Source organism: Rattus norvegicus, chromosome 10 (genome assembly GCF_021556685.1).
Source record: "Rattus norvegicus strain SHRSP/BbbUtx chromosome 10, alternate assembly SHRSP_T2T, whole genome shotgun sequence".
In the NCBI taxonomy this organism is placed as follows: domain Eukaryota; kingdom Metazoa; phylum Chordata; class Mammalia; order Rodentia; family Muridae; genus Rattus; species Rattus norvegicus.
The window spans coordinates 52,984,957-52,999,689 of NC_141543.1; the positions used below are offsets into that span (position 1 = coordinate 52,984,957).

The 14,733-nt window shown below is 37.3% G+C and overlaps 1 protein-coding gene across 51 annotated transcripts in view; it reads right to left on the minus strand.

The window, feature by feature from the left end:
- The window catches only part of Ncor1 (nuclear receptor co-repressor 1), a 142,897-nt gene that overhangs the window by 38,604 nt on the left and 89,560 nt on the right, over positions 1–14,733 (minus strand). For 29 of the 51 annotated variants that reach the window (XM_087573888.1, XM_087573852.1, XM_087573865.1 and 26 more), the window contains 4 exons: positions 14,096–14,225; positions 12,189–12,384; positions 5,735–5,908; positions 4,825–4,985 (listed from right to left, as the gene is read on the minus strand). In XM_087573888.1, coding sequence (XP_087430014.1) covers positions 4,825–4,985; positions 5,735–5,908; positions 12,189–12,384; positions 14,096–14,225 — 661 coding nt within the window. 51 annotated transcript variants of the gene reach the window in all.

Sequence of the window (14,733 nt, forward strand, 5' to 3'; positions counted from 1 at the left end):
AACTTCTCAACAAATGAGGATGCAATATTATTATTATTATATTACTTATATGAGGGCCTCACAAATCTAAAGAAAGGAAACCGCTGTGCTGTGAGCAAGCTTGTCAGAAAGTTACTAAGGAGAGAGAGAAGAGATTGAGGGAGTGGTGATTGCAGGAGATCCCACCCAGCTTTTAAAAAAAAAAAAATTTATGCTTACAAAGGCAGACAGATTCAAGAATTCAGGTTGGGCCTCATATCAGACAGATCAGACAGAGCAAGGTTAGTGGTAGAAATGTAATTTCAGGATGGGGTCCCACCCAGCTAGTTTATTGTCTATGCTTAATAGAGGCAAGCAGATTCTGAATTCTTTTGCAATGTTAAAAGAAAAGGTGTGCTTACAGTCTTCTAAGAATTAAGGGCTGCCCGAGATGCAGATTAACAAGAAAGTCAAAAGGAAGCTTGGAGTACATGACTGGATTCACGTGTAAAGTGAGAGAATGGGTTTGTGATCTACAAGAGAAGAGCTATCCGGAGAAGGTTTTAGAATAGTAAAAGAGGAATGCCACGAGCAGAACAGAAAGAGAGAGAAGAGGGTGTTGGGGGAGGTCTGGAGATCTCCAGAGAAAGCAGACCAGAGAGCTGTCTCAAGCAGAACATAAGACACCAGCTTGGACCCATGATTTGACTTCAAGCAGTTTGTTCTCAAACTTCCTTGACATTTATTAAATTACATGAAGCATTTGCCACAATGTCCTCAAAAGGTAAGCTATTGTCAACAATATTTTATATCTCTTAAAAATGCAAAAAGAACATCAATGAAAATGGAAAGAGTTCAGAAGATATTTGAAAAATTGCAACTCATCCACTGGAACCCAGAAAGTCATGTGTGTGTACAATAGTATGCATGCCCTAAAAGAGTCCTAAGGAGCTCTCACCTCTGGCCAACCTAAGACCCTGCAAAGGAGACAATAAAAAAATGAAGCAGACCTGTCAACAGCAAAGACTCGGAAAGACTACTAGTTCCAAATCATTTAAGGAAATCTGTTTAGTCATTGGTTTATTAAGCAGAGACTTTAGCAGCCACACATAAATAGCACAGACTACAAATCAGTTCTCAAAAGCTACTAAGAAAGTTAAAAAAAAATAGGAGAGGAAATAAAAGCTACAATAGTACTGGGAGATAATTGTATGATTTCCAGAGTTGCCACACCATGTAACACAAAATATGCAGTTGTGCTGGCTGACGAGATACATGTCTCAGTGAATGAAGGATGCTTGCCGACAAACTGGAAGCCTGAGTGTGACCCCTAAGGCCTGCACAGTAACAGGAGACAGTCTATCCCATGCATTGTTCTCTGATCTCCACAGGAGAAGTCAATAAATGCAATAAAAATTAAATGTGTATCTGACAAAAGTTACAAGACAGATCAAAAAACTGACCCACACATATGAAATAAAGCAGTAACTTCTTAGATGGAGAATTAAAGGGAAGTACAAGAACAATGTCTAACAAAACACAAAATATAACAGAGAATAAAAGCATTGAGAAGAACACAATAGAGATGCAGGAATTGACAGCTGTAACTACCAGTCAGGTATGGTTAGCTGCAACCCAACACTTGGGAGGCTAAAGCAAGATTCGAGACCAGCTTAGACCATGGAGTTCCAGGCTTGCCTCAGCTAAATATAATGAAACCCAATCTACAAAAGAAAAAAGAACAAAAAAGAAAATCCCCAAATCCTTACTAGAAGTACTATGGGAGGCCACAGGACCATCAAGACGATACTATGTCTATGTACAAGCACTACACTGTGACTCATTCATTCATTCTCTGTGCTTCCCTGACACTGATCTGTTTTTAGTAACTGGCGGTTTATAGAGAGATATGTGAGTAGCTCAGAACCATTACAGCAACACTGTAGACAGTTAACTTTTTTTTTATACAAAGTATCTGTTTTCTTTTGATTTCTTTAAATGTAGTCTTCCTATGAACAACAAGATGGCCTCAAACATGTGATCCTATTGCCCCAGCCTCTAGCATGATGGGGGTTAAATGGATGTACAACTATGTCCGGTTCTAAATTACTTTTGACTTAAGGTACATATATTCTTTTAGATATAATTCTGCTGCATACTAAACAGACTACAGCATGGTATAAACATCAATTTTTATATATACTAGGAAACCAAAAAGCTTCTTATGACATTGTTCACTGAGATATTTGTTTTCATTGATGATCTGGATCAAGCTAATGATGTTTGCACTCATGCCTGTACTAGCCCAGAACCTGTAGAAACAACGAATACATTAAAATTGCCAAGCATCTTGGTGCAGGACTTTAATCCCAGAATTTGGAAGGCAGAGGCAGGCAGATCACTGTGAGTTCAAGGCTAGCCTGGTCTAAATAGTTACATTCCCAAGCCAGCTAATGATACATAATAAGACCCATCTCAAAATAAAAACCAAAAGGAAACAAACAACAGGATACATTAAAATTAATGAAATAGCCCAAAATAAACAGATATACACATCACTTCTACTGTGGAAATTATAAAACTCTTTAAATAGGAATGAGCAATGATGACCTAGAAAAATGAAAAGATGTGTATATTTATAAAAGACTCAAGATGTTGCAGAGAAGTAGTAGCATACACTCATGAGGCAAATACAGAGACTGGCAAATCTCTGAGAGTTCAAGGTCAGCATGGTCTACAAAGCAAGATCTAGGATAACCCAGGCTACATGAAGAAACCCTGCTCCAGAAAAATAAAGGAAGAGACAGACACAGAGAGAGAGAAAGGCAGATAAAAAGAAAAAGTAAAGACGATTCAAGATTGTTAAAATCTATTCCTATCTGAAACTGATCTGTCGGTTTAATGTAACTCTGGCTTTAACAGAGTATAATATAATATAATATAATATAATATAATTATATATATAAATAAAAAGAATATGATAGGGATATAGAATAATCAGAAAAATAAAAATACTACGGGATATATACTAAATGTTTTCAAGAAACAAGCTAAAATGTGGCAATAATCAAGACTACAATAACAAGACAAGCAGACAAACAGATCCATTGGAAGGACTCTGGGTGCAGATCCAAACATAGTCAAATGCTCTTAAACAAAAGACAGCCAGAGCAATCAAGGGAAAGAAAATTGTGAAAACCATGCTACTAGAAGTGGATGCTGATTTTTACACCACTGTGTACACAGAAACCGGCCTGTAACTGGTCATAAGAAAGAAAGTAGAAGCCGATCAATAAAGCTTGCAACATGTGACTGATCAGAGTATAAGAAGAATGTGTTCAATATGCAACAATCATATGAAAATGTTCTGTGTAACAATGAATAAAAATGAAAAAATATATATACATATATAATAAAAATAAAAATTGTGTGTAGACTATATCATATTTTAAAGCTTCTGAAGATGGAAATAAAGCTCAGTCAATAGAGTATTTGCCAAACATGCAAACAGTCCTATGTTCAATCCCTAGCACAAGATGAAGACACGGTGACACACATCTGTCGTGGAAACATTTGGGAGGTAGAAGCTCGAGGTCGCTCTTGGCTACATATTGGTATAGAAAGGCCTTGTCTCAAAACCAGTCATCAACATGGCTCAACTGGTTGCTCGTCAGGTTGTCTGAAGACCTGAGTTAGATCCTCAGAACCTACACAGTAGGAGAGAACTGACTCTCATTAGATTCTCCTTTGACCTCCACAGGTGCACTGTGACCTGTGTGTGTGTCCATACATGTATAAACATGAACACACACACAGGTACCCCAATGTAGAAAAGAAAAAATACAATTAAATATATAAAATAAAATATACAATGCTGGGGTTGGGGATTTAGCTCGGTGGTAGAGCACTTGCCTAGGAAGCGCAAGGCCCTGGGTTCGGTCCCCAGCTCCGAAAAATAGAACCAAAAAAAAAAAAAAAAAAAAAAAAAAAAAAAAAAAAAAAAAAAAAAATATATATATATATATATATATATATATATATATATATATACACACACACAATGCTTTCAGTACACTTGTGGTTTTACTGTGCTTTTTCACAGTGAGGCAGTGTGGCATTTTCTACTTGTGGAGGTATGCTGTGTTGTGCTCAGAAAGTGTTACGGTTTTTAGAGCATTTCAGATTCCAGATATTCGGACTACAGTAGTCATGTCATAAAATCAGAAATACAAGTATGGTCAAAGAGCACACAGAGTTTTTTACATAATTTTCAGGGAAACTACAACCACAATGATAAATTACCTATATACCTACTGAATATGTATAATAAGTACACCTAAAATGGGAAAGAAAAGACAATAACAGTACCTGGAACAAAGAATGAAATGAGAAATCTCAGTCTTCTACAATGCTTGCTACAATGGTTACATGACTACAGGATCACTTCTGAAAAATCAACTTCATTCCTAAGTAACTATTAAAAAAAAAAATCCAAATACCAGCACAAAAGTATTCACAGCAGCTCCAATCAAAAGGAATCTAAATTTAGAACACCTCAAAGTTCCCCCCACAAAAGGAATATTTAACAATAAAAAGTATACCGATTACACACAAAGAGTCGACTAAGTCTGTAAACTCACTGCACTGAGATAAAAGCAGACACAAAAGAACGCAGTGTATGGTCCTGTTCATATGAGTCCTAGAAAAGTGAGAATGTCCAAACACATGGCTACAGAAAATAGGATAGAGAGAAGACAGCCTAGAAAGGAACCTGATTGTTTATTAGTACCCCATAAGTTAGTGAGAATAAAGGGCTAGCCAAAATAATATTCAATAGAAATCTGCTATAGAGAAAAGCCAGTTTACCTGTGAGATGGACCCTCCCATTATAAAGGATGGTTTTTCTGATGCTACTGTGGTTTTGGACGATGGGATGAGGGGAGGTGGTGGCCTGGTTGGTCGTGTTGTTGGAAGCCGAACCCCTTCAGGAAGGTTAGTTATCACTTGATGTGGAGCAGGTTGGAGGACTTTTTTAAAGGAAAAAAAAAAAGTAATTTAAAATAGTCAATTTCCTAGCATGCCACAGGCTATCACCTTTCTCAGTAAGCATTCCTGAATCTTTAATCACAGATTAAATTATAAATGTCAGATGAAGCTAAAGATGAGTATTTTCACTTTTAAAAGTTCTTTCAATAAGCATACTCAAATCTCAGATGGTTGCTAGTGTGGTAAATGTATTCAATTTATTTCAGACTACAGCATTCAAAGCTGATTTCTCAGCAACTATTCTGTTGAGCAGAGGCAATCATTCTGAGTGACTGACTGTCTTCATCACCCTCTGAAACTTAGAATGGGAATGAGAATCAGAGAGCTTCTTCTAAGACACAGCTGCTGCTTCATACAGTAGGAGACCTGGGTGACAGACAACCTGGCATAAATCCTCTGTGTAGCTGCAGAGTTTGAGAAATAACTACTGATTCTGGCTTTCACAGTACACTTGAATTTCTGAGGGGGAAAATTCTCAAGGATTTTTACAAAATAGCTGTACTGTTATAAGAAAAGCCAACCACAGTATAGGTGTGTCTACACAGATTTCCCAGTGGCACGGTGAATCTGAATACAACTGACCATGAAAGGCAGAGGAAGAAGAACGTCATTCTAAGACAGCAAAGACATGTCCTGGAAGAGCAAGTCATTTATGAGATTAAAATACCACATGGAACACCTGTGGGTAGGTGGCCGGCAGCCAGCCACTGTGCAGAAAGGCAATATTTACCTGGAGGGACACTATAGCGGGCTGCACTCATATCAGGCTGGGAAGCGGCTTTACTGACTTCTCTTGGAGAGAGCCTACACGGTGAGGCTGACCTTGCTGCGGTACTGTGCATCTGCGCTTCCTGTTCTAGAGCACGTTTGACCTCAGCATAAGGCATATAGGCGACTGATTTTCCTATGAAAGTTAAAGTTATCACAATAAGGGAAGAACCCCAAATTAAAATAGTGTGCAAGGACCAAGCCCACACCATCCAAGGGCAGATCCATCTATATACTAATAACAGGGTCTAAAACTGCTGTGGACAAATCCACCCACAGAATTCAGAAACTCTACTAAATCTAAATCTGATGTTTCCCTCAGAAATTCAATGACAAGTTTTACTTTTAAAGGACAAAAGGTCATAAGGAATATCAAGTGTTTTGGCATGCAATAAAATTACAGCAGACAAACATTGAATTATCAAGTAAATCTGTGAATTTAAGTCTGTCCTGAATTACAGGTCAGTTCTCTGAAAATTACAATTCTTTAATTAGCTTGGTGATATTAACTGCCTAATATTTAGCAAAGTAAACATAAGAAACAGAAGTCTTTTCAAACAAATGTAGGTAAAGCTTATCTAAAACCCCTCACAAGTTAAAAAAACAAACTTATGAATATATCTACAATAATAATGATAAGATTTGCTTAACAAGAAAGTTATTTACACATTAAAAAGGTCATGTTTCAATGGCATTGAAAATGATTGATGTGTATCCCAGTGCTAGGGGTGGTGGTGGGAGGTGGGGATGTAGAAGCAGGGTAATACCTGGCGCTCTCTCTGGCCAGTCAGCTTAGCATGGAGTAAGAAACTACAGTTAATACTAGAAAGAAATTCTGAGAAACTCTAAAAAAAACTAAGGTGGGTACCCAAGGTTGATCTCTAGTCTCTACACCCTCTCTATATATACCCTAACGCATAAAAAAAAAGAAGTTTAAATAATAAATATATAGATAAAAACATTTCTATTCTTCCTTTTTGGTGGTGGTGGTGGTGTCAGATAGCCTGAAACTAGATGTCCTCCTACATCTCTTGAATTCTCATAGTATGGGTATATGGCATCCTGCCATCTAAATCTTCCCTTTATTAAATTATAACTGATATACTGTGATTAGCTTTCAAAAACCAGTAAAGCACAAAGTAAAACTCAAATATAACTCTAATCTCTTAGAAATATGACATTTTAACGTATGACTGAACAAATGCTCACTTACGTTATCCTTTTCATTTCCTAATCTTATCTATCCATTTATCCTTTCAGCTTTTTGTTTGTGTTGGTTTTTTAAAACAGGCTTTGAGGGCTGGAGAGATGGCTCAGCAGTACTAGCGACTCTTCCAAAGGACACAGGTTTAATTCCCAGTACCCACATGTCAGCTCAAAGCTGTCTGTAACTTCAGTTTTAGAGGATCTGACACCCTCACACAGACAGACATGTAGACAGAACACAAACGTACATATAATAAAAAGAAATAAGCTTCACAAGTGCTGGGATTATAGATCTGCACCAGCACACTCAGATTGCCAAGTAAGCTTAGATTTAAAGGCATCTGGGGTACTTCCTACTCAAAATGTCATTGGAATTTTCATTTGGATTGCATTAAACTCATAAACAAATAAAGGACAGGAGAATTCTTTTAATACTGAATTAAAAATAAGCTGTCTCATTTTTAAAAGTATTCCTAGGCTTTATGTTCTACTGCTGGGAAAATTATCTTTCACATATATGGATGTATATGTGTAACTGGATACTTCGGATATACAGAAAAGATACAGGTTTTCTATAAAACAGCTTTTTTAAGAAAACCTTCCTTTTTAATTCAAATAATTTTCAGCTAATTTTATACATTTGTTTTTTAAAATTTTTATTTACTATAAATTATTCCTGTGTTTATGCTTATCGCGTGTACGTGACTGCTGGCATGCACATGTTATAGAATGCATGTGAAGGTCAGCCAACAGCTTTCAGGAGTCCTTGCTTTCCCTCTTGTTGAGACGAGGCCTCTCTTTTTATCTGACATGCTGCATACTAGAGGCTAGCCCTCCTTCAGGCTTCCAGATGATTCCCATCTTTACCTACCATAGGAGTGTTGGTAGGTTCTGGGAATCAAACTAAGGTCAGAGATTGGTGGTCCAGCTTGGGAGGGAGGCATTCTTACCCTGGACCCACTTCCTAAGTCTCTTTTACATTTTTTAGATAATATTACCATGCAAAGTAAAAATCACTCTCCTTTCTTTAAATACCTAAACTCATATTTTTGTTAGTATATACGTTAACTGTGGGGTTGCCTTGCAGCTCCCCTTCAAGTGTCAAATACTTATCACAGGCACAGCAGCTCTTTTATATAGTATATTACTTTTAGAAATAAGAAACAATGATTGTGAGATCAAGCATTAGATGCCATGATTTCCATGAATTTAAAAGAGGAAACAGAACTAATAAACTTATGAAGGATTTATCAATAAATTTTCTCAGAAAACAAAGGTAAAAGTTAGCTAACAGAGAGTTGCTACTTCTGCCAAGCAGTTTGGAGAGCACAATCCTGGCTGACAGAGCTAATGCACCCCATGCCTCTTGTCAGGAAAGATGAAAATCTGCTACCGGGATGACCCACGTAACAGCTGTCTGGGAAAAGCAGCCCTGCTCTAGCTCAGGAAAACTAAGACAATGTTTGACTCCTCATTTCCCCAAACAGCCAAATCTTGGAACTCCTGTCTCTGTTGAACAATGTATAATTGTTCCAAGTGTAACTTAGGGCCTGAGTCTATATAAACTGAGGGGAATTTCTGTCCAGGGTCAGTTCCCTTGTGTGCATTAGACCAGAACTAGTCACATGCTATTACTCAGGAACATTTACTTAATGTCAAAGTGCGTGGTTTTCGCATTGGAAAAACACAATTTAATGCTATAACTGTCTCACTTACATACCACAATGAACAAGGTTAATGGAATTTTTCAAACACTTCTGAAGAATGTCTGACCAAAGCATCTGAATTGGACAGGTATTGGATTTCTGATGACTGTGGGATACCCATCAAAATGATGATGCTCATAGGTATGGCACTGTGTACCTATAATCCCAATATTTAGGAGGCTGAGGTAAAAGGATTGGGCAATGTAAGGATAGAAACAAACAAACAAACAAGTTCATTTTTCCTAGAGGACTTAACATAATATTATATCAAAATTCAACTGGTCAACTATTTCAAATAATTTATAAATATGTAGAAAATTTCATTAAGAATGATGGTAGAAATTCTAACCACATCAATTTCAATCACTGTGTATCCAGAAGTAGAAAAACAAAAATGAAACAACAAAATAAACACAAAACAAAATTTTTTTAGTAGCACAGAAGCAGAAACCTATTTTGATTGGATAGATTTTGTTAATAAATTTGCATTAGAACTTTTAACCTGGTATGCCCAAACTTCTTCACTGGAAGCTATCAGTAAAGCCGGGGTCAACTGGGGAAATGTTAGTTGAAAGTGAAAATAATTCTTTCAAGAACTTTTAAAGCATAATTTAAAAGGGGGATGCCTACAGTAACTGCTTGTACTAAACTCATTTAAAAAGCAGCAAATATACTCAAAAGTATAAAAAGGCACAACAGCAAAGTGAAACAGATTCTAATTCAGTCCCAATATCTGTCTCATATTTTTCCTTGGGAGTGGTGTTAGTGGTGTGGTTTTGCTAATTTATTTTGGCACAAGGTCTTACTCTGTAGGTCAGGCTGGCTTAAAACTCAGTATGTAATTCAAAATGGCCTCAAACTAAAAGAAGAAAAACGAAAAAAGGAGAAAACCCACCTTGCCTTAACCTTCAAGTACTAGAATTATAAATCTGAGTTGTCAGGATGAGCTGATGGTATTAATACATGAACTGACACACCAGCTGTTTTTTAGTCTATAAACTGTTCTGTGAAGTTGTGTTTAAAATATTTGTCATGTTTTCCATACAGATGTAATTCAACTATAAACATTTAAATGCTATCTAGAAGAGTGTCCCATACATTGAACTATACAGTATTTAGGAACAACCTCAAGGAGAGACATACAGCTTGTAGAAATAAAAATACTGGAGGAAGACATTGGGTGGGTGGGCAAAGCAAAACATTTAGATAAAACATAAAAACAACCCCACTTTGTAACATCATCCTAAACCAGACTGTAAGGCACTGAATGTCATATTAACTTAATATGAAAGATTGGTTTTAAGATCACAGAATTAAATTAAAAATGCAGGCACTGCTGAAATCTAAACCACACAGAACAAAGGCTATTAACTGTAGAGAAACATGACCTGCTTCAGTCAAACACAGTTCAAAAGCAGGCTGAGTAAAGACGTTAATGCTCTAAACGATGCTAGCCAATAAGAATCACCCACATGATACAAGGCCTCGGCAGGAGCTCAACAAATCATTGAAGTAAATGACATTTTATAATAAGTTTCAATTTTCCTATAAAAAAGGCTATCCTAGCTGGGCAGTGGTTGTGGCACACCTTTTTAATCTCAGCACCCAAGTGACAGAATCAGGTGAAGAAGCTCTGTGAGTTCAGGGCCAGGCTACTCTACAAAGGGAATTCCAGGACAGCCAGGGCTACTATACAGAGAAAAAAAACAAAACAAAAACCAAACCAAAACAAACAAACAAACCCCAAAGGGGAAAAAAATCCCAGTCTATCCTAAATAACATATAAGGAATAAGTAAACAGGCCTCTGCTTTATAATTTATCTGCACTAGGTTTCATCCTATCTGTGATATTTAAAAGATAACCATCTCTGTGGGTGGGATGTGGCAGGGCACAGCACTTGGTCTAAGTTAATATCCAGTAGAAAGAAGAAAGTAGGAAACAGGATACATCACTTTTGAGGGCTGGGAGGGGGATGGGGTTTGAGACAAAGTCTCTATTGAACTCTGGCTGTCAGGAAACTTACTCTGTAGACCAAATCTGCCTGCCTCTGCCTCCTGACTACTGGGATTAAAGCTGTGTGTCATCAGCACTCGTCTATTCCTTTAGCACATAACATCTAAGTACTCATTGTATTGATTTTGTAACTAGGGATTAAAGATGCAACTTAAAAAAGGGGTAAAAGTTATGAAAATCTCTACCTACTTCCATTCAAGAAATATTCACTTAGGACAGATTTTTGAGACATAAGCTATAAAAATCCAGCACTGGGTGCAGGGGGAAGGGAAAGACAACGAAAAAAGGAGAGAAAAACAAACAAACAAACGGACAAACAAAAACCCCCATTTACTTATGACTAGGAGAGTTGCTCTGCATTCTTTCTATGCCTCAGTATTATTCCCCTAGTTCAGTTTTGCTAGCATGAGATTTGTATTTCAGGGCTGCTGAAATGATTCAGGAGGTAAAAGTGCTTGGTATGTAAGCCTGATGGCCTAAATTCAATCCCCAGATCCTATCGTGGAAGTAAGAGAGTAGATTCCAATCCCCCAAATGCACATTATCTTAGCACATACATAACAATTAAAAAACAATTCATATTTAAGACAACGAGTTCATAGTAAGTCTACTGTGAGTGGTTCAGGATGTTATGTAGCTAATAAAACATCACTGGGGTGGCATGAAGTAAGGAGTCAGGAGGGCCATCGACTCTTCAATCCCACGTTTACATTAAGTCGTCTTTCACACGCATGCATGGCTTTCATAAACAATCTTAGGATTCATACATTCTAAGCATAAAAACATTACCAAATATGTGCTAATTCTAACCATAGCAGACAAATTACTAAAATTTAGAAATCACCTCCTCATATTAAGAAAAAATATATCATGCTCCAACTGTAACAGAATGAATCAATTCAAATACAGCATTTGAGGCAGTAAATGATATAGCAATGGTACTTCTACAGTAGTCTACACTGTATATAAAAGCTGAGCCATATATTATATGACAGTATTGACTGTTCAGTCTTTAATTGTATAACCCTAGCAAGATATATATGTATTACTGTTTTCACTCTGTTGATGAGAAAATTAAAGCTAGATTATCTTGGCCCACAGTCACATGGCTAACAGGCTGAACACTGAGTCAGGGCAAAAGATGCTACAAAAGATGCCTCCGCCACATCTGTTAGAAATTTACGCAGACACAGGTGGCTTGCTTCAGTAACAGAACATCCATGTCTACTGTGAAAAGTCAGACTAATGGAGGATGAAGCATGGTCTTTATAAGTTCAGAAGAACAGTGGATTCAGAAAAGCCATCACCTAGAATGCTATTAACAATGTTACTGCTGTGTTTTGGTAGTCATCAGTATTTAACAGTATACCCTAAGGACTCTGCTGTCAGGGACAATGTAATAAACTGAGATCATATACACAGCACAAAAGACAGACACTAACTTGGGGTTTAAGTAGACTCCCTTTGTAGTGATGGTTTCATCTACGTACCTTCCCATTCCCTGTTTGGACTCTTAGAAGTGCCACACGGGCTTGTAGAACTTCTGCACTCCAAGTCTATCTGTTCTTGCCTCTGCCGCTGTTCCTCCAGGAGTGCTGACTCATGCATGGCCTTAATGTGCCGTTGGTAAAGAGCATAGCCACTTACAGGTGTTCCAATTGGTATATTACATGGGGTGCAAGAAACCTACAAGGAAACAAAAAACCGAATTGAGATGTGCCAATGACCATTATAACAGTAATTACCAACTGTTACAAATAACACTTATTTCTGAAATGACAGAGGTTAAAAGTATTTGGCCATGTATTAATTAAAGAACTCTTCAAAAAATGCTAGCTGGTTACTGAAGTACTGATCACGGTAGAAATCATAAAAGCTGTGACAAAAGAAATCAAACCCAGAAACTAAGGATCATTTATCTAATCAAGTCCTTCTGATAGACCTGCCTTTGCACTTTTCTCAATAATTAATGCATTTCTATAGATTTACATGCCCTCTGTGACAACGCAGATATAAGGTTCACACTCACAATAAACTGCCTACATTTCAGTCCAATCGAATAGCTCAATGAAACTTTCTACTCAACAACTTATTGCTTCTTTTTTATTATTCTCCCTTTTAGAAGCAGATCTCAGCAAGGAATGTGGCCATCATCCCTGACTACTTCATCTCCCCAACCTTCCCTACTCAAATAACTCATCCGGACAGAAACTACTCTTTTCATTCAGTCCTTGGCATTTTTTTCATAGCACACTGCTTTGTCCTGCTTTGTAATTACAGTTTTTATTTTGTTTTTGAGATAGGCAGCCCTGGCTAGCCTAAACTTACGGCAATGCTCCTGTCTCAACCCCTTGAACACTGGGATTACAAAGGTATGCAACCTACTTGGCTTGTGTGATGGTTTGTATATGCTTGGCCAAGAGAGCAGCACTCTTAAAAGGTGTAGCCTGGCTGGAGTAGGTGTGGCCCTGTTGTGGTAGGTGTGTCACTTTGGGTGTGGGCTTTAAGACCTTCATCCCAGCTGCCTGGAAGCCAATCTTAACCTAGCAGCTTTCAGATGAAGATGTTGAACTCTCAGCTCCTCCTGCACCACGCCTGTCTGGGTGCTACCATGCTCCCACCTTGATAATGGGCTAAACCTCTGAACCTCTAAGCCAGGCCCAATTAAATGTTGTCCTTATAAGAGTTGCCTTGGTCATGATGTCTGTTCACAGCAGTAAAACCCTAACTAAGACAGCTTGTAACTATGTTTTTATTTCTTTATGATTATTAAATACTTGATATGCAACAGCCATAAAGTCCCAGAGATCTAACATGAATCTATGCTCTAACCACTACTATAGATTTTAACTTACTGAAAATGGCCAAATATGATTTTCTGTCTTTTGCTTTATATGTGAACATAGCTTTTCCTCCTTGTGCCACCAAACCAAAAATTTGGTCTAACAGAAATTTTAAATCATATGTGGAGTCTTAAATTTCTAACTAAGAGGCTTCTTTCTGCTTCTCTAAGATACTTATAATCTCTGGGACAACACAATACATGAAAATAAAAATTTGGGCTGGAGAGATGGCTCAGTGGTTAAGAGCACTGACTGCTCTTCCCGAGGTCCTGAGTTCAAATCCCAGCAACCACATGGTGGCTCACAACCATCTGTAATAAGATCTGATGCCCTCTTCTGGTGTGTCTGAAGACAACTACAGTGTACTTACATATAATAAATAAATAAATCTTTAAAAAAAAAAAAAGAAAAGAAAAATTTTATAGCTAAAATAGTTAATTTCACATTGCCTGCTTTTCACAATAGTTTAAAAAGTCTAAGAGCCATGTAAAAGACAGAACAAATATGTCCTTGGAGGTCTCTGCTCCGTTTTACTTGCTAACAACAGCACTTACCATTGGTGGAATAACAGCAGCTCGATGCTGAAGCTGTGGCAGATCCAATGGGTTTGGTTTAATGGGGGATGAGATTAGTATTGATCCTGGAGGATTTAACAGTGAAGGCTTTGCATCCATGGGAAACACTCTATAATTGGCAGTTTCAAATAAAGATAAAATAAGTTATTTTTATTTTTGTCTTCATTTTAAGAGTGTATAAGTGTGACATTAGCTTTTATAAGATGTGAGGAAGGCTGGGGTAGAGCTCAATAGTACAATACTTGCCTCATATGAGCATGACCTTACATTCAAATCCTGGCACACTTAATAAATATTTGAAAGTAGGAGAGAAGGCTGGAGAGATGGCTCAGTGGTTAAGAGCACTGACTGTTCTTCCAGAAGTCATGAGTTCAAATCCCAGCAACCACATGGTAGCTCACAACCATGTGTAATGAGATCTGATGCCCTCTTCTGGTGTGTCTGAAGATAGCTACAGTGTACTTATATATAATAAATAAATCTTTAAAAGAAAAAAAAAAAGAAAGTAGAAGAGAAAACTACTAGAACACTAATTTTCCAGATTAACAAAAATGTAATATTGACTTACAAGTTGATATTTATCTGACTTTAATTATCTACATCTAATCAACAAAAAC